At 34.4% G+C, this 21,018-nt stretch overlaps 1 protein-coding gene across 2 annotated transcripts in view; it reads left to right on the top strand.

Annotated features, from left to right (window-relative positions):
- Positions 1–21,018, top strand: part of DNAH7 (dynein axonemal heavy chain 7) — a 215,154-nt gene that overhangs the window by 141,481 nt on the left and 52,655 nt on the right. For both annotated transcript variants that reach the window (XM_019741305.3, XM_019741304.3), the window contains exons 47-49: positions 626–789; positions 8,637–8,791; positions 16,990–17,180. In XM_019741305.3, coding sequence (XP_019596864.3) covers positions 626–789; positions 8,637–8,791; positions 16,990–17,180 — 510 coding nt within the window. The remainder of the gene's footprint in view (positions 1–625; positions 790–8,636; positions 8,792–16,989; positions 17,181–21,018) is intronic.

Below are 21,018 nucleotides of genomic sequence, written 5' to 3'. Positions count from 1 at the left end.
TTTCTGAACTCTTTGATCTGTAACCTCAAATTGGATCTTGACTTCTGACTTTCTGAGTGTGAACCTGGGCTTGAAGTACCTTCCTGGTTGCTGAGCGCCCTTACAAACTGTGCCCCTGGTGGGGTATCCCAAACTCCAGTATGTGTCCTGATCCCTGTTGGTGCCCAGTAGCCCTACCATGGTGCCTCCCCCAGGGCATGTGAGATCCAGAAACAAATGTTTTCTTGTCCCCTAACAGCTCAAGTTGGATTTACTTCTACCATAATATTGTGTTAAGTTTGCTGGCTAATTTTAATTTAAAGAAAATATGTAGAAAAACATGGTTGTCTCCAAATACTTTGTCAAGTGAAGCTTTAGAATAATAATTGGCAAATATGTTTTCCAGATACAAAATTCTCACTTCATGATTAAGTGAGCTATCCAAACTTTATCTTAACATTCGATATAATTAATTTTCATTATAGTGAACCTTCTAAGTTATAATTTTATGTGAAGAAATCCGATAACCACAAATCATTTTTTAGGTAGAGTTTCAACAATGGCTTGTTAATGAATAAAGTGTAATCAGGGAGTTTACCCGGTAACCCCAGTCTCATTTTTATATATTTCTCTATATGTTGTAAAGAGCCAAACCAAGGAGTGGACAAATTTGTGCAAAGGAAGAAATATCCCCTGCTCTGATGATTATTCCCTTATGGATATCCTGGGAGAAGCGGTGACGATTCAAAGCTGGAATATTGCTGGATTACCTTCTGACTCATTTTCCATTGATAACGGAATCATCATAATGTAAGGAAAATATTTTTCTCACAAATGATCTCTATTAATCAGTGGATTTATTTATCTGTGTACCTTTTTTAACAATTATAGCTAGTAAACTTTGATAGTATTGAAGAAAAATTTTGCTTAACTAGTTAAATATGAATAATCACTTCCTCCCATTAATATTGGATAGTTGAGTAATTGGAGACTGTAGTAAAAAAAAAAATGACTTTTGCTTAAACTTTAATCAACTTTTAGCAAATAGAGCAAAACTCTCCCATAAATAAGTGAAATTCGAAGTTTTTATTCCCATAAAATACAGGGTTTTGTTATTGCAGGTTAATGCAAGGTACAGCAGTAGGTTGTTGGTGGTGATGGGTTTGGGTGTTCCATATTCTGTACTAGTCCCTGCTGGGTATGGGACTAGCGTAAATGATATGGATACACTTCTGGGTCCTTGGCAGATTAGAGCTCTTATAACAGTGGCTGCTATACCTAGAGTCTCCTTGTTACTCCCATGAAGACTGGGCTGGGAGAATACTGCAGGCTCATTCAGCTTTACTCCACGTCTTACCTTCCAGAAATTAAGGGTTTCAGCCTGTTCCCATGTAAGGGTGATCATCAGTTATGTCATTTCCAAGTTCACATTACCATGGGCCTTTTATCACTGGACCAGCCTTCTTGGAGGTTTTAGCATGTAGCCTGTTCCCATGTAAGGGTGATCATCAGTTATGTCATTTCCAAGTTTACATTACCATGGGCCTTTTATCACTGGACCGGTCTTCTTGGAGGTTTTAGCATGTTAGGAATAGCTCAGGTAAACCGTCAATGAGACATGTTCAGTTCTGTGTTGCATGACTATTTTGATTAGTTGTTAGTTTACTACTAAAAAAGTAATTGACATGATAGTGCTCAATTTAAAGTAAAAATGGTGGAGGCATATGAGTTTTAAAAATAGAATTAACCACTACATGTGAAGTCTAGTTATTCTTACATTTGTTTTATGCAGTATTTATGAAAATTATTTCAAAAATTAAAAACTCTGGTGAACACATTCCTTTGGTGCTCAACAGATGAGCCCAACTTACGGATTTTTTTTTTTTTTAGCATTTGTTTACTAAATTGTTCTACAGGGATTTCGGGTATGTGCAATTTGAAATAATATAAAATAAGATAAAATCTGATAAGACCACCTAGGGAAAGTTAAAAAAAGGAGTTACCACTAGGTACTTGAGACAAACTAATCTTTACAGTTAGGCTCTGAAGTAAATTTAAAGCATTCTGGTAACTAAGGCAAAAAAAAAGAAAACCTGTGTCACATAGTCCTCATTTTTAAACCAAGTAAATTATACTTAGAGAGAGAAGCTTTTTCAGGCACTAAAATTTAATTATTTTGTTGATTGGGAGAAAACATTACAAAGCTTTTCTTTGGGGACCTAAAATTAAGTACTGGGTACTCTGCTCTGGTAATCTAAATTAATCCGGAAGAGAAGTTATAGAATCTAGATAAATGACTAATATATGCATTAGTTTGCCGCTGAAACAGATTTTTTTAACAAGTACAGGATGGCAGCTAGTTCATTATTACTTAACAAGTGGGTGGCAGACAGACCGTTGTGTTGATGTTTTGTGTGAGAATACACGTTAAACATTGACATATAGAGGAGGTTTCTGAAAGTGTAAAAGTCCATCTTTTGCTTTTTACTTTTGCATAACTGGACCAATTCGCTTCGCCTTAAAGAACAGTCAGATTTTTGCTGCTTTTGTTATTGTTTTTGCTACTGTTTCCTCCTCAGAAAAAAATACTTTGCTCTTCCCAAGCACTTGTGAATATAGTTGGTCAGGTCCCATACAGCAGCAATTATGTCTTTATTGTTTTGATTTGCATTTTTATATACGTTTGTTCCACCTAGCAGGACATCCATTACCATTATATACATTGGAAGCTAAACTGCTTCTTATTTTCCTGCAAATAAATGTACTCTTTCTTTTGGGTCCAGTCATATTTCAATAATAATAGAACTGTTGATGAATATTTCTGCTTTTAAAATCCCAAACCTTTCAGTGATTATTTTTCAAGACAGCAAACTCACATTTCAGAGAGGTAGAGATAGAAAAATGGTGTTAATGAGCCATAATCCCTACATTTTTGCTATTTGTTGGTAAAAATGTTGAAATATTAGCAAAAAGTTATGGTGGCAATTATTCTAAGAAAGAAACATTAACATTTTTCATTCCTGGCTTATTTTGTCAGTGTATTTTGGTAAGCTTTTACTGAGAGTAAATAGGTTTGAGGTGGGTGATTATTTTGAAGTATCTGTAAGTATCTTATTTTATTGCATAGTGCATTCTTCCAGAGACACTTGCTTGATAATGATAATACCTAATACTGAGCACTTACAAAGGACCTAATCCTGTGCTAAGCGCTTTTCACATACTACCTCAGCTGGGAGAAGAGTCGATTATTTAGGGAAACAAGAAAAATCTATAAATTTTAGATGTTAGAATGTAATTAACTTTTGGAACTATTGACTCCTGAAGGTCCTTAGCTAATCAGAATTTATAGTGATAACATTAAATGGAATTGGATTGTTTCTGAACATTTTGCGGGGAAAGTATTATAATTGTTTAACAACTTGCTAAGTAGATCAAACCTATGTCTAATATAGCTTGGCTTTTTTCAAATGTCTTTTTCATTTCTATAAGAGCAGATAAATTAGGTTATTTCTGCAGGAATTATAACTAAGAGGAGAACCTACATTTCTTTGTTTTGTTTTGTTTTGTTTTCTATTTTGATGTGTGTGTGCAAAGAGGGAAATAGCAAAACTCTTTGAAACTGCATCACTGTTATATATTCAAATCTGTGTCCTTCCATGTAGACTACTGTGGGGGGTGGTTGAAAAGGGGAAGGGATTAAGAAGTACAAATTGGTTGTTACAAAGTAGTCATGGAGATGTAAGAATATAGTCAATAATGTTGTAATAACTATGTATGGTGTCAGATGGGTACTAGATCTATCGGGGTGATAGATGGGAGGGGTGTTGGGACGCAGGGTGAAAAAAGTGAAGGGATTAAGAAATACAAATTGGTAGTTACAAAATAGTCATGGGATGTAAAGTACAGGGAATGTAATCAGTAATATGGTAATAACTACTATCTATAGTGCCAGGTGGTTCTAGTCAGAGGGATCACTTCCTAAATTATATAAATATCTAATCACTATGCCATACACTTGAAACTAATATAAAATTATATAGAATGTCCTTGACATTTTGAATATGAGACTCTAGGTCCTGTTAAAATCTTCTGGATAAGATTGATTTTTTTAAAATTAGTTTCAGTTGTACAAAGCAACATAATAGACATTTAAACCCCCCACAAAGTGATAACCTGCCTCCCCCAAATCTTCTACCCCTCTGATACTGTACATAGCTTTTACAATGCCATTGACTATCTTCCCTATGCTGTACTTTACATTTTACATCATGTGAATATATATATACAAATATATATAATAATACATATGTGAATATATATATATGTAATATTTAATTATAGTTGACATTCAATATTATTCTACTTCAGTTTCAGGTGTATAGTACAGTGGTCAGGCATCTACACAGGCTATGAAGTGATCCCCCGATAAGTCCAGCACCCATCTGGCACCCTACCTAATCTTTACAACATTATTGATTGTATTCCCCATCCTGTATTTAATATCCCCATGACTATATTGTGACTACTAATTTGTACTTTCTAATCCCTTCACCTTCTTCTCCATCTTCACGCCCTTCTCATCTAGTAACCATCTTTTTTCTCTATATCTCTGAGTCTAATTCTGTTTTGTTTGCTCGTTTATTCTGTTCTTTGGATTCCACATATAAGTGAGATCATATGGTATCTGTCTTTCTCAGTCTGACTTATTTCACTAAGCATTATATTCTCTAGGTCCATCCATGTTGTTGCAAATGATAAGATTTCATTCTTTTTATGGCCAAGTAATACTCCATTGTATAAATGTACCACAGTTTTTTTTATCCAGTCGTGTTTCGATGGGCATTTCTGTTGTTTCCGTATCTTCCACTCCTGAGAGTATCTATGCAAAGAAATACAAAACACGAATTCGAAAAAATATATGCACCGCTATGTTTATTGGATAAGACTGATTTTTGTTTTAGCAGTCAGACTACTTTGTTAGGTTCAGATCACAATTTCTGTCTTTCCTTCTGTGGGTGAACTTTCCAATGTCAGGTCAGACTTGAAAGCCTTTGCTATGCTGTTCAGATCTGCTCCTCAACATGCATTACGCAGGGGTTAATCTGGGGCTTGGATTTATATCATAGTTCAACCTTTGGCATGATTCTGTGAATGTGTTCCACGCATACACAGCTAGGTAATGAGCTCAGCACTGTGCTCATTCATTCACAGAATTAGGGAGTCCTTTCTTCAGGGCTATCCCTTCCAGGATCTCCCCGACACTTTCCATATCTCAGGAACCTCTTTTCTTGCATTTTTCTGACCAATATGATGATGGCTTTCTCTCAGAATTTAACTTCTCCCACTGTTATACAATCCCATATGCAAAGTGGCAAAGTGGCAAGAGGAAAGAGAGAAAAATACTGCAGTTTCCCTTGCTTTGAACTAAATGTTTTTCCCCAAAATTCATATATTGAAGCCTAAATACAGGGTGATTTATATGCTGAAACCTAAATCCCCAATGTGATGACATTTGGAGGTGGGGCCTTGGGAGATAATTAGGTCATGAGGGTGAAGTCTTCCTGAATGGGGTTAGTGTCCTTATAGGAAGAGACACAGAGATGCTTTCTCTATGCTATTCACCATGTGAAAGGTACAAAGAGAAGATGGCCATTTGCAAACCAGTAAGCAGGCCCTCACAAGACCCTGGTTCTGCTGACACCTTGATCTTGGGCTTCCCAGTCTCCAGAACTGTGTGAAATAAGTGTTAGTTATTTAAGCCACCCAGTCTATGGTCACTTGTTATAGCAGCCTGAACGGACTAAGACACTCTTCCACTCTGTAAACAAGAGGACCGTTTTCCCGGTTCTGCTATCCACAGAGATGGGTTTTCCCTCAGTGTTTTAGGTAACTGTGCCATCACTGTTTCTGCCATGGTAATATAGTCTGTGGCTGGGATAGACCTGGGATCAGGGACAGAAGAGAACAAAGAGAGTAAAACATAAAACATGGATTTCCCCCCACAGTGTCTGGCTCACACATGATCGTTTTCTCAGTCCTCTAGCAAGAGTTTTTGCTACCTGTGGCTGCTGTATACTTCCCCTACTGGGCCTGTTCTCAGATCAGAGCCAGAAAATAACAAGAAAAACACACACACACATGCGAGAAACTCACCACCTCCTTATCGGTCATTCTTCAAGTTTTAACTTTTCTCCCATTCTCTTGTTATTATTTACTTTTTAGCATCTGCAGGTAGTTGCTTTTTGTATTTTATCCAGAATTGCTCATTATAATCAGTGGAAGAGATAGGCTGCAATGTGCTTAGCCCAGCTTGGTCAGCACCAGAAGTCCTTTCCTCTGATTTTGAAATGTTGTTTTGTGGACGAGTATTCTCTTTAGAATATGTCAATTTTTAGAATGAATTAACTTGTATAGTGTTTGCATGATATTTTTTTCTTTTTTTGCTATTTTCATTTCACTAGATTATCATATTCAAATGTTATTTGATCTAGGAATACACAATTTAATTGGGTGACGCAGTTAAGAAATTATAGGATTACCATAATAGAATGTTATCATTATTTGAAAGCACCACAAATGTAATATGGATGAGTTGCTGAAGTTTACAGAGAAAAAAGATCAAGACAGGCTTTGTGGACGGCATAGCATTTGAGCTGACCTTGAAACTTGAGTAGGAGTTGAACATGAAAGTGTGGGGAGGAAGTACATTTTGGACCAAAAAAAAAAAAAAAACCAACCAGCATGAACATGGGTATTGTGGCTAAAAAAAAAATGGAAGTAACAGAAGGAAGAGTGAGTCATTCAATTTCTTTAGGGAAGCATAAATGCAGCCTAACACTCACACATAATTTTCCGAACTTAAAAATATTTCTAAAATGTGACAGAATGAAACTTTCACATATTTCTAAGTTTCATTTCATTCTAATTTCTCTTTTCACTCCCTTTAGTTTCTTATGGATAAGATTCTCTTTATTATTTGATTGTGTCTAAGATGTGACACTACTCGTTTGGTCTCATTTCTTCCTAAATATAATGAACTGAGTTGTTCTTCCTGAGTTGTTCTATCATCCCTCGCCAAAATGCATACGTCGAAGGCCTAAGCCCCAACATGGCTGTTTGTAGATAGAGTCTTTGAGGAGGTAATTAGGTTCAATGAGGTTGTAAGGGTAGAGCCCTAATCCATTAGGATTGGTGTTCTTATAAGAAGAAGAAGATTCGAGCACAGAAGAAAGGCCATGTGAGAATACAGCAAGAGGTCTGTGTTATCTGCAAGCCAAAGAGAGGCCTCTGGAGTAGCCAGACCTGCCAGCACCGTGATCTTGGACTTCCAGCCTTCAGAGCTGTGAGAAATAAACTTATGTTGTTTAAGACCGACTGTGGTTCTTTGTTATGGCAGCCCAAGCTGACCAATGCATTATATAATGCTGATATTGGAGGACAAGACTATCTTTACTATATAAGCTACATGTTTTTTTATCAGGCTGTAACTTATATGCTGGAAAATGTGATTACTTCCGTTTGTGGGGATAAATTATCCAATGAAGTTCTAAATTCATGTTGAAATAAATATATTATTTTGTTTCTTCCCTACTTATTCCCCCCCCCAGTCACCTTTTATTTTCTCCTCCTGCTGTTCTGATGTTCTGTGTGAATTTGTTGTGTTCACTTTTGAAGAGCTTGAAAGCGTCTTTAGGAAAGTGACCACTGTTATGGCTCGTGTTTACTGAGAAAGAGAAACTAAAGCAAAAGAAAAAGAACAGTAATCTTAATGTTGATTACATTTCACACAAGGCAGAAAGGTATATGGTTCACCATATGGTGATAGCAGGTACTGCTTAAGTTTTTGCGACCCCATAAGACCCTGGAAAATAAACTGGGGTGCTTCATGGCTCAATGATCTTGTTCTTATCATAAAAGAGAGGATGTGAGTGAGAATAAAGCAGTAAGTATGAGCTCTCCCATAGTGCATGAACCCTGACTTTCAGAGAATATGTTTCTGTCTATAAGAAGCTCAGAACCACTAAGCAAATATGTAATGAACTCCAAAAGTGACATTAAATATACAAGTGTTTGAAACAAATACTGAGTCAACAATTCTGTTAACACTTAAGCGTCAATGACTGTTATGAAGGTTAGATGATGCAAAATTATGCTTTTCACCGTTTTTATCTTTAATGGTCTAGACTTCAAAGAAAAATATGGTGTCTCAATCCTTTCTGTTTCCCAGTTGTACACATACTAGAAGAGAGCAGATCAGGAAGTGAAGTGATTTGCCCAAGGTCACAGGAGTAATTAATGACAAGGTCTAGTGAAGAACTCAAGTTTCCTGATTTCCATTACTCTTAATGGTTCTCATTGTGACTTATTAGCAAGAGCAGCCAATATTTTTGAAATGTAATTTAACATTTAGAAAACGGTAATTTTTTAAAAGAAGTAAAAGAACTGGTGTTAAGTTTGCCAGATCGCTTTCATAGTTGCCATTCTAGTAGCCTGCTCAATTTAAATGTCTGTGCTTCAAGAACATAGTTTCTCAGAAAAAGTTAAAAAGTGAAATATTACTATAAAACATAAGCTTTAAGAAAGTGATGGGTGTGTGATTAAATAGCATAAGAGACAAATCATAGCTTGACCAGCATCGTTTTTCTTCTCTCTTTCAGGAATGCAAGAAGGTGGCCTCTGATGATAGATCCGCAAGGTCAGGCTAATAAATGGATCAAGAACATGGAAAAAGCTAACAGTCTTCACCTAATTAAATTAACTGATCCTGACTATGTCAGGACTCTGGAAAATTGCATCCAGTTTGGTAATCCTGGTACGTAGTTGAATAACAAGCATACTCGTACATTACGGAAATGCCTGAAGAGGGCACAATTAATCCAAAATGGTGTAGGTTGTTTCTTTAAAAAACATTTGTGTCAGACTCATCTTAAATAATGACTTTGTCAATGTCATTTATATTATTATGTTGATAATATTAATAATTTATTGATAATTAATCAAGTGAGAACTTTAGAGATTGTAGGTCCCGAAGGTTAGGACATTTTCTTTATCTCAAGATTCATTTGTGATGCTGCCTCTAATTGAGCTGTTTTAATTTTTGTCTGTTCTTTGTCATTCTTTAGTTCGCATTATAATTCCACTTCTGCAATTAAAAAAGCCACTTGATATGCCAAAAGTATTTTAACGCAACATTAGTCCAATTATGTATTTATTCTTCTCTCGACTTATCCTACAAAAGTGGCAGAGTATTAAGTACACATTTTACATGGCTGACTATTATCTGCCATTGACAATGGAGAGATTAGAAACATGACAAGGATTTTTTAATAACGCTCTATGCACATGTCACATTTGTCAAAACAAAAAAAGAATAATTATGAGTAAATTAAAATTATTAGCCACATTTTAAATCCATGTTCCCTATCAAATTTGACTATTTACTTGAGCAAATAAATGGAAACATAAAACTACAACATATTTAGCCTCTGGACAAGTTTAGCAAATCCCTGGTACTATTTGAGCTAGTACTACATGGAAGAATCATGATAAACATACTAGGTCGTCTTATAGGCATTTTATTTTTGTATACTAATAATGAGTTAGTATTTAAAATATTAATTACAATTTTAGATTCTGTTAGGGTAAGCATGAAATGAAAAAATTCTAAGTCTACAAAATCCGTGTGACACACAGACACACACACAAATAGTATAATATTTCATTCATCCTATGGGTGTTCTTAGAGTATAGTACAGTGATGTAGAAATTACCAAAAAGGGGGGAATATGATTTCTACTATCAAATATCTTGCTTGTTTAATAGATAGGATCAGACAATACATGTAACTAATTGTGATAAAAATAGAAAGTGGACATACTTCACTAACCCTTATTAAAACTACTGTGCTGTTATGAGTAGGTGATTGGCTTTGGAATGAGAGTACCTCCCTCTGTTCCTCAGGGCTTGGTTCAGTGACCTTTCTGAGACAGTTTCCCCATCAGTACTTTGACCATATAGCGTGAGGAAAAAGATAAGTTACTGTACTTTGGGCACTTACAACAGTGTCTGATAAGCTCAACTTATGTTATTTTTTTGTTTTGAGATTTACTATGTGGGTTACCTGTATTAATCATTTAATTATATTATTATAATAAGAAAGGCACAGATGATGAACTGTGAGAATTCAGAGGAATCAGATTTCTTAAACGAATAGGCATCTTAAACACTTTAAGTAATTGTAGTTACCTAATTTAATTTAAATATTTAAATAATTTCCTTGACACAGTAAAAAACAATTAAATGATAATTGAGCATCTACCACAGGCTTGGCATTCTGGAGATTTCTATGGTCTCAGTCATATGTCTTGATGTTAGTATTGCATCATGTTAGAGAGGAAAAGGCCATAGAGATAATCTGTCTAGTGTCTTTCGAACTATGGGTCACAACTGTGAGAGAGAAAACCAACTTAGCAGGTTTTGACCAGCACTCTTAAATGAAATGCAAAAGAAAAGAGAATGTATTAGGCTGCATAGCATGGCGTAAAGGTAAGCGTTATTTCATAAAATTTTGAAAGTTTTAGATGCATATGTGTGTACTGGATTAAGATTTATTTTTGTATTTCTTACTTAGAGTTGTGGCTATAAAAATTTGAAATCCAATAGTAATTCCAACCACTTCATTTTATTAACGGAGTGTGGCGCCAGAGAATGTTTGCTACATGGCTTAACCAAGGTTGTATCCCTAGTCAAGGGGGATGCTGAACTAGTCCCACATCTTCTTGTTTGTCCAGTGCTAATGGTGTCACTCTCAGCTACTTTAACTTCCTTTATGGAATGAACTGCTTTTAAAATAGATAATGATTATTTACAATGCCTGCTAACGTTAGTCATCAAAAAGAAGTGAAAAGATTTAAATCTATTATAGAAAGAGAAGCAGATGGCAGATTTTATAACTGTTTTTTATATTTAACCTTCAAGTAAAGGAATCAATTACTGTTACAGTTTTAAAATATAAGCGACTAAAGACTCCTCCACTTAAGAAGTTATCTTTAGATACCGGTCTATTCAAGGGCAGTGGCTTTGATCTATCATCCCCCGCAGGCAGCCTGGGTTTTCTTTCACCTTCTTCACCCATCTGCCTCTGCTTCAACCAGAGCAGGCCTCCCTTTTATTTGTTTATATTGAGTTTTAAGATAAGATCCTCTGATAAAAAGTATCCTGCTGCTTAAAAATAAAAGTTTGAGAGTTAAGTTTCTAGAAAATAAAAGTATTATTACTAACAAAATAAAAGTATTAATATTATATTACATACGTAGCTAATATCTATATTAGCTACACCAATGGGAAGGCATGCACAAGGTATTATCATATAAATATTACTGATAAACCAATTTGTCCATACCTTAGTAAAGCTGGAGAAATAAAATAAGATAAAATTTTTTAATTTTAAGAAGAAATTAACTCGCATAGATCTTTTAATGGCTTACAATTAACTTGATGAAAAATATATTTGCATGAAGAGCAAAATCTGTCATCTCTGAGATTTCCTTACTTTTATCTTATCTCATAGCACCTTATTTTCTTTCCCCCTTGCATATAACATATCAGGGATGCAAAACTATTTCTGATTTAATGTTTCTTTTATTTGCACATTTGTTTCTTCATTCATTCACCTAATATTCATATTGCAGTTACCACGTGCCACTGAATACACAGCATGAATCAGACAGACTTGGTCTCTGTCTTCTTGGAGCTTATTGGTTTTAAAGAGGGAGACAGGTTGCATGTGTACTAAGGATTAGAAGATGAGAGTCTGGGGTATTTGAGAGCAGGCAGTATATAACAACATGGTGTCATTTCTCATCTCTTAACTTTCTGTGCTCTTCCCTCCATTTGGTGAATTCCTTCAAATTTCATCCTTTAAAATACAGCTCAAACATCTCTTTTTCTGTGATACCTCTTTTGACCTCTTCAATGAAGTGCTAACACTGAAGCTTTTACAAATTTCTGTTATTGCCCTTATTATTGTATACATAACTGCTGGTTTCTCACCTCCGAGCTCTTTGAGGGTACTTAGTATTAGCTATTCAGTAATAGTTTGTTGAATCTACTTTGACTACAGTGTGCTCCGTAGTTGAACATAATATGCAGAAGATTTTTTTCCTATTAATTTGAAGTCTCACATAGGATAATGTAGATAATTCATAATAAAAATAAAAGCTAGTATCCGTTAATGTCCTAAGTGCAAAAAAAATATGAAAAGAATATTTGGTTCTCTTTATATTTCTGTTGCTAAGCATAACTGTTTTGAGTGAGATGATCTGCCTTACTCAAAGATAGTAGCTGCCATGTGTCTGGATTGCCAGTCTTGATTTCTCACAAGCTTTGCAAATGCTGCGATGGACTGGAATTTGGGATTGAGGAAGGAGGTTTTTATGCCAATCAGCATATTGTTAACTTTGAAGATAGAAATATGAAAAGAAGCCCGTCACATGAATTTGTTTCTATATTTTAACGTGAAACATGTTTTGATTTAATTAAAAGTTAAAGGAGTCCAAAGTTAGAGTCAAAATAAAATAGTTAAATGAAGGATAGTGTTCTGCGTAATTCACGTACATATGGATCTTTGTTCTTTTTTTCTGTGTTTTAAGTTTAGAATACTTTTAATTTTCCAGGAAGACTTATAATATAGTAAATTTTCAATGCTGAGAACATATTTCTTTGAAAGCAGGATGCCACAGAAATCTTTCTAACAGGCTTAAGACTTGATTCAATTACTGAGGAAATGATTTTTTCACTTTTGGGGGAAAGAATCCATTCTGTAATTTTAAGTTTTATAATGTGTATTTTATCTTTGAAAAAGACACGCTTATTAATATAGACACTTTTAATTCCATTTCAAACTAGGAAATAATTTAGGGAGAGTAGGGGATGAAATTGTATATTATTTTTTAGTGAAAAATAATTTGAAAATTAAATTTCATGCAAAAATTTCTGTTAAAAGTTGAGGCAATTAGACAAAATATAAATGTTATAATATTTCATAAACTGAATTTGAGTTTAGAACTCTTAACAAGTTAATAGATTTAAAAATCTGATCACGTAAAAATAAAAATGAGAAATTGATATCTATTATCACTGTTACTGTTTAACATCATTAAGAAAGTTATTTTCAATGCAATAAAACAAGAAACAATGAAAATACTATAACATTTGGAAAGAGGAAACAAAATTATCGTATTCATAAACAATATATTTCATCTAGAATACCAAAGAGAATTAACTGAAAATCTATTAGTAAAAGAATTTAATGGAGTAAATATATTCCAAAAAAGAATATTGTAAAACATCAATAACAACCGAGAATAAAACAAGTGGATAGTGATTCCAGACAACCAGTGAGTAGGAAACAAAACAAAATAAAACAAAAACTTAGAATGATTCTAACAATGCATTGTGTGAAAATGACAAAACTTGATGGAAAAACTATAGGTCATTCAGCAAATGGTGTTGGGAAAATTGGTTTTGTGGAAAACTATATCAAGTCAGAGTCTCACCTCACACCATTAAATATGAAAGAAAAAAAGGAAGACATAAATGCTAAAAGAAAACATAGGGGAATAACTATGTTGTCTTTGATGGGAAAGGACTTTCTAAGAAAACACACAATAAAAAAATAAAAAACATTAATAGATTTGACTTTAAAAGTTTATAATTTAAGCCAAGAACCATTAGATAAAAGAAACTTAGAATATCAAGCAATCACAAGTTATAGAATTTATTTATATCTCAATTTAAGCAATCAAATGGCAATCAAAATATTTTAAGACAATGGGAAAACATATTTCCTGCCTTGATATTTGAAGAAATTATAAATCATTAATAGTTTTTTTTTTTAAGGTGTGTCAACTTTTAAAGAAGAGTCTTTACTTTTCAAAGATACTTACTCAAATATTTGCAGATGAGGTTTTAGGATGTCTGGGATTTGTTTGTAAATAATTGAGGGTGAAATGATGTATAAATGAAATAAGATTGGCTGAATTTACAAAAGTACACTATTATTTTTAGTATTGAAAAAGTTTTTAAATTTCTACAACAAAATGTTAAATTACAAAAAGAGATATAAACAAATTAAAAAACAAGCAGAAAACTGGGGGGTGAAGAGGGGCAGGTATTTGCTACAACAATGTTAAAAAGTACAAATAAAGTTTTAAAACCTAGCACATTGTGATATAAGTGCTCTTTGTTTCCTGATATACATGCTCGCCTTCTTCCTTACTGTTAGCACCCCCTGTGTTTACCTGGGCACACTGCATTTAAAGTAAAGAAATTAATTTCCTAACATCTGTTGTGGTTGGATATGATCAATGTGACTTTGTCCGGCCATTAAGATATAAGTGGAACTGCCATTTGTAATTCCCAGGAAATATAATTAAAAGATATTTCTTCCTTTTCTGTTTTTCTTTCTGATGGCTGGAATGTGTATATAGTTTGAAATGCCGTTTTAGCCAAAGAGATCAAAGCCATATGCCAAGAGCAGGGAAGCAGCAAGATGGCAGGAACTTGGATGTTTTAACTGTTTAGTCACAGTGTTTCTCTAGTCCTAGACTGATACCCTGGACTGCCCATTACCTGAGATATAAATTCCTTCTTATTTATGTCACTATTATCTTGGTTTTTTTGGGTTTTATTAATCACTTGCAGCTGAACCTAATTGTAAATAACATACCCCACAATAGGATAAGAGGCAAATGTATTAATATACATTTTCCAGAAGAAAAGATATAATTAGCCAAAGAGCACCTAAACATCAAGTCCAAAATATGAATTTTAACAATATGTTTTACCTATCAAATTATAAAAGTCATGTATGTAGTATTAATTGCTGACAGTACCACATATTGGTTAAGAGAACCACGTAAGGAGCTAGACTGCTTAGTTCAAGTCCATGCTTTCCCATTTACTTAGGTGATTTAACTAAAAAATTTACTTCTATTGCCTTGCCTCAGTTTTCTCATCCATAAAATTGGGGGAATGATAGTCCATGCTTTTCAAAGTTGTGAGGTTGATGGAAAAATGTAATGCCAGCATGATGCCTAGCATTTGTAAGTACAGTGATGTTATATAAACAAAGGTTTAAAAGCAGCAACGTGAGTGCTCATGGCAACTCTGAAATCTCTCCAGCCCTTTAGGAATATAATTTGGCAATATAAATAACCCTTAAAATGTTCATAATTGTCGACCATTAATTGCACTTCTGAGACTCCAGCATGATTAAGTAATCAGAGATGAACACAGAGGTTTATTCAAAAAGATGTTCACTGCAGCATCATTAACAATGGAAAAAATGGAAGCACTCTAGATGATAGAAGACTAACATTTAATACATTATGAGGCATTCATATTATTTAACCATGAAAAATAATTAATTTTATTCAAGTAGAAAATGAAAAATTTTAAAAATCATCAGACATGCCTGATCTGGATAAATAAGATCTCAGCAGTGAAGGAAATTGACAGGAAGACAATTTTAGGAATTCATTTAGCTGGGAGTAATCTGTGGGAAGGAAGAGAATATGTCTGTACTTTCACTGCAATAGAAATTCAAATGCCTGTCATCCCAATACCCTGAGCTCCTTCTTTCCCATCAAAGTTGCACATCTAGTCCTTTGACAGACTCCTACAAAACACTCTGATTCAAGTTTGGCCACTACAGAACAAAGACCAATGTAAAACCTTAATTTGGCAAATATATCGAGAGCCTTAATACTGGCACTGATCTTACATCAAGGATTCCCCTTCTAGAATGCTGTCATAAGAAAATATTCTGAAGTGCAGTTTTTGTGTACAGTGCTATTTGTAACATTGAGAACAGGGAACAATCCCAATATCTAATAACAGTGCATTGGTTAAAAAATATGAGAATATTAATATGATAGACTATTATGCAGTAATTTAAGTAATGTTTATTTTTAATAACATGGAATATTTGTACTATCATGTCAAACAAAATGATTAAGATACAAAATTAGATATACTGTTGAGTACCAATGGTGTCTAGAAAAAGATGAATAAAAATACTAAACAGAAAAATATAATTCTACTATAATTTATTCAACAAATAATTATTATACAGATACAGTTTTGTGTCATTTTTCTATCAACATATACCATATGAATCAATTGGGTAAAATATTTTAGGGAGAAGGAGAAAGGTTAAGAAAATCTGACTAGAGGGAATATTCTAATTTTTTCTGTTAAAAGATAAAGTGAAGCTTATTTAAAAATTTAAGAGTTTTTTGGAGCAAACCTCAATTAGAATCAGACACCACCAAATCAGGAGTGGTTAGGAGCACTCCACTAACAGGAACCAGAGCAAAGGCAATGTTATATAGAGAAAGTGTGGAAGCAAAGACAAGAAATTATTTGTTTGGCTATAGCTTAAAGCTGAGTTGGCTCTGATTGGTTGTCCTTAGTGTTTTGATTTTGTAACCTTGAAGCATTTCCAGGCTTAAGTTTTGGTTTGCTCATGGTAAGTTGCGATGGCATTAGAGCCAACTCAGTCTAATGGCCTCTTGTTCATTTAACATTTCTTTATTGTTTCCTATATTTTCCACATGTTCAACAACAAGCATGAGTTGCTTTCATAATTAAAAATATAGTAACCATTTAAATAACTCCATCTGGAAATGCTTTTTCTCTGGTGTCTCAGAGGTATTTACCTCACTGCCATCAAGCTTGGGCACATAGTGAATCCCAGACCAAGTGACGACCCCAAGTAGCACTATGGCTAAGCAGTATGGAAGCAGGCAGGATGTGCAGATAGATCCACCAGGTAAGCCCTTCCCACAGAGATCATTATGACATCATTTCCTTTTATTTAAAAGACAAAAATAATTTTACAGGTGACGAGGAACAGCAGCGATCTGGAAGGCTGAAAGAATTTGTACAGTTGCAGATTTACAGTCACTATTTAAGATAACATGGAATCTTTTTCTGATTTTACTCCAGTGTTGCTGGAAAATGTTGGAGAAGAATTAGATCCCATCCTGGAACCACTTCTACTGAAACAGACCTTTAAGCAGAGTGGGACTACATGTATCCGACTTGGGGACGCTGTCATTGAATATGCACCAGACTTCCGCTTCTATATTACCACCAAGCTAAGAAATCCTCATTATCTTCCTGAAACTTCAGTAAAGGCCAGTATCTAAAATGAATATTTCTTCATCACATTTTACAATTAATGACTATATTTTCCTCCTGAGCCATAGAAGAACAGGTCTTCCTAAGAAAAATGGATTTTGTTCTTGTTTGACATTTCCTGAAATTGCTATAATAATTTCCAAATGTTGCTTTTGTGTGTGTGCATGTAGTAATAAAGGAGCCTTCAGTATGCAGTGAAAAAAGACCATGAGAATCCAATTTCTACAACTGATATTATTCTTAGATTTTCCTTGTTAAAAATAGGTGGCGTATATGCACATTCTTTCTTTGCAAAAAATGATAATATGCTAATTCTTGGAATTGGAATTCAGGAACAGAAATTCATCATTCTTGTTTCTCAGAATAAGGTAGCTGCTATCTGATTTTATATAATTACTTAAAATAACTGTTTTCTATCACTGGTTCTTTTAAAATACTAAAAATTCCTTCAAAGAGTAAATAAAGTCAGTTTAAAGTTTTAGTCAATGACTAAAATGACTCGAAACATTGTTCTGTACCTGAGCTCCTGGAGGCTATTCCATTTTTTATTCCCAATTCTTAGCCCTGAATGGCACTCGATAAATGTTTGTGGAATGAGAGAAGGAGGGAAGGAGGGAGTGTGGGAGAGATAGCTTTCATTTATGGAAGCTAGCAGGAGAGGACATTAAGAAATATTCATTCAGATTTCGAAAGTTACATAAAGAGACAAGATTTATCCAGGAAGTTCAAGCACTGTTCTTTATTGGAAATATTTAAATTCATGTAGACATCTATCTGCGAAGGCAGAAGAAGCACTAAGATGACAATTCATTCTTTCCAAGATGCAGGAACATGGTCCTTGCTTTCAAGAGATTTACATTGTAGATAATATGTATGTAAAGTGACCATAGTTAGGACTAGGAAGACGAAGAGCTCAGAGTTGGGGATACATTTTAGACTGGACATTCAGGGGCACCAGGAAGACTGGGGGAAGGTGGCCTGACCCATGAGCTTCATTTTAAAAAACACAATGTTAAACATGGAAATTCTTGGCCTCTTTTTTTATTAATTAAAATAGATAGATTCCCTAAACACCTGAAAATTGTTATTCATTTACCTGTCAGGAGAGGCACTATCTGGTAGTAGTTAACAGCATGGTGTCTGGAGTCGGATACCTCGGTTCAAATCCCAGCTCTGTCATTTGCCAATTTTGTGACTTTGGCCATGTTATTTAACCTCTCTGTGCCACAATTCCATTGTCTATAAAATGGAAATAATAAATGTTTATCTCATGAGTGATGTGAAGACTAAATAAGTTAATCTATGTAAAATGATTAGAATAAGGCCCAGCACATACTGTTATTTGAATATTCATTATTAGCATTATTAACTTTTAAACGAGAAAAAAGGAAGCATTAAAAAAAAATTAGAAAATACCAAAGCTGTGGTACAAAATTTTTTTTAATACATGATATAGAAAACCTTTTTTACTTTTCAGTAAAATATATGAAAATACCACAAATAACATAAACAATTTTAGTTCACTAATAACTAGCTGTAATAGAAGTCATAAAACCCTGTGGGGAGGAAGCTGATCTATAATTCACTACCGAGATCCTTAAGTTCCCTAGAGTGTCTTATTGCTTCATTATTTTTAATTGCGGGGATTGATTAAACAGAGATTAGAAAACATACTGAAGCAGTTATTTGCTTTCATTACAAATTAAACTACTTCCTCTTGATCCTATTTTTACGATCTTTTATGTATCTTTTGCTTTCAAAAGTACCCAACGGATGATACTATGCTGCCATAATTCTTTTGAATCTAAATGAAAATAATATTGTGAAGCCATATTTGTATGATTTTAAATGTTTATTTGTGAGCTGACAGCTATATTTGCAAAATCTTGATCTCAAAAGATTCAACATTAATGGAATGTGAATGAATACCTCCTTATGTCTGAATACAATGAGGTAAAAGTTGTAAACGTGCATTTCACTAAACACTGTGACGATGACTTGGGGGATTAAAGCAAATGTAACCAGTGCACTTGATTTCTCATACCAACAGGGAAAATTTCTTGAAAGCTTTAATTATAATTTTTCCATGAATGAGTGCCAAAGCAGTAGAGAATTATATAACAACATTTAATGAGTTTTTGAATTGCTCAATTTCAAGAATTGCTTATTATCCCATCTAAAATTATGATTATGCCCACGTAATCTATACTTAGTGGCATCCAACGCCTGAAACAGGGTAAGTGAGGGGGAAAGTTGAGAAGATTGACCCAGAGGACACCACCTTGGAGAAGGTGCCTGACTCTGGGTGGAGGAGGGAGTCACCTTCTAGGAGTACTGCAAGAAGCTGTTGTACAATTCCTGTCACAGGTAGGGAATTTTTTTACAAAACAAAATTACTTTGTTCCTGCAGAAAAATATTATTTTACTAGGAAAGGCAGAGCAACATAGGTGTTCCACTCAGCAGCCAGAGCTGAAACACATACAGACATTTCATATAGTCGGTGTGTATGGGATTCCACAGTCAGTTCAGCGTAGCTCAAATGAAAGGCACATAAAAGGGAACAGTGGGAGGTGATGATCAAGACAGGTAGAGACCTTAACTGACAACATGAGAGCAGGAAGACTGCTAAATAGATGTTAAAAGGGGAGGAGGGTGCTTTCAAGCCAAGATCAACTGAGCATTTATTGGCTTATGGGTTTATTGGTGACCAGAGCCAGAAAGTTTCTGTAGTTTATTGCTGTGTGTATTGATGGATGTGTGGAGGCAGGGATGATAGCAAATTGCAGAGGACTGAAGAACGAAATAGGGTGGAGACAGAAAGCATATATAAATAGCATCTCAATAAGTAGAGTTATAAAGGCACAGAGAGAGATTAATAGTTCCATAGCTGGAAGGGATTGTGGGAGTAAGAGAATGATTTATTTGCTTTTTGTTTACTTTTCATTGTTTTTTTTAATTTTATTAAGTTTATTGGGGTGCCAGTGGTTAATAAAATTATATAGGTTTCAGTGTACAGTTTTATAATACATCCTATGAATATAGCATTGTATGTTTACCACCCAAAATCAAATCTCCTTTTGTCACCTCATATTTGACCCCCTTTAATCTTTTCTACTTACCCCCAAGCCCATTTTCCCTCTGATGACCACCGTACTGTTGTTTATGTCTGTGAGTTTTCGTTTGTTTATTTCTTGTTTGTTCACTTGTTGCCTTCAGTTTTATATCCACATATGAGTGAAATCATATGGTTTTTTACTTTTTCTGTCTTATTTCGCTTAGCATGATAATCTCAAGATCCATACATATTGTCACAATGGCAGTATTTCATCTTTTCTTATGGCTGAATAGTGTTCTATTGTGTATATGTACCACATAGTCTATATCCAATCATCTATCAAAGGACAATTTGGTTGGTTCCATGTCTTGTCCACTGGGAGTAATGCTGCAATTAACAGAGGGGTACATACATCTTTACAAATAAATTTTTCAAATTTTTTGGACAGATGTCCAGAAGAGAGATTGCTGGGACATATGGTAATTTTATTCTTAATTTTTTGAGGAACTTCCATACTGTTTTCCATGATGGCTATACCAGTTTACATTTCCACCAGCAGTGTATGGGGGTTCTTTTTCCCCAGAGTTTCTCCTACACTTGTTATTGCTTGTCTTGTTGATGACAGCCATTCTAACTGGTGTGAGGTGGTATCTGATTGTGGATTTGATTTGCATTTCCCTAACAGCTAGTGAAGTTGAGCATTTTTCATATATCTGTGGCTGTTTGTATGTCTTCTTGGGAGAAGTATCTGTTCTGGTCCTCCGCCCATTTTTTAATT

This window comes from Rhinolophus sinicus, chromosome 17, assembly GCF_057876585.1.
Source record: "Rhinolophus sinicus isolate RSI-liver-muscle chromosome 17, RSI-T2T, whole genome shotgun sequence".
Classification (NCBI taxonomy): Eukaryota; Metazoa; Chordata; class Mammalia; order Chiroptera; family Rhinolophidae; genus Rhinolophus; species Rhinolophus sinicus.
Note: the sequence above shows the minus strand (reverse complement) of the source record. Positions and strands in the feature narration are given on the sequence as shown.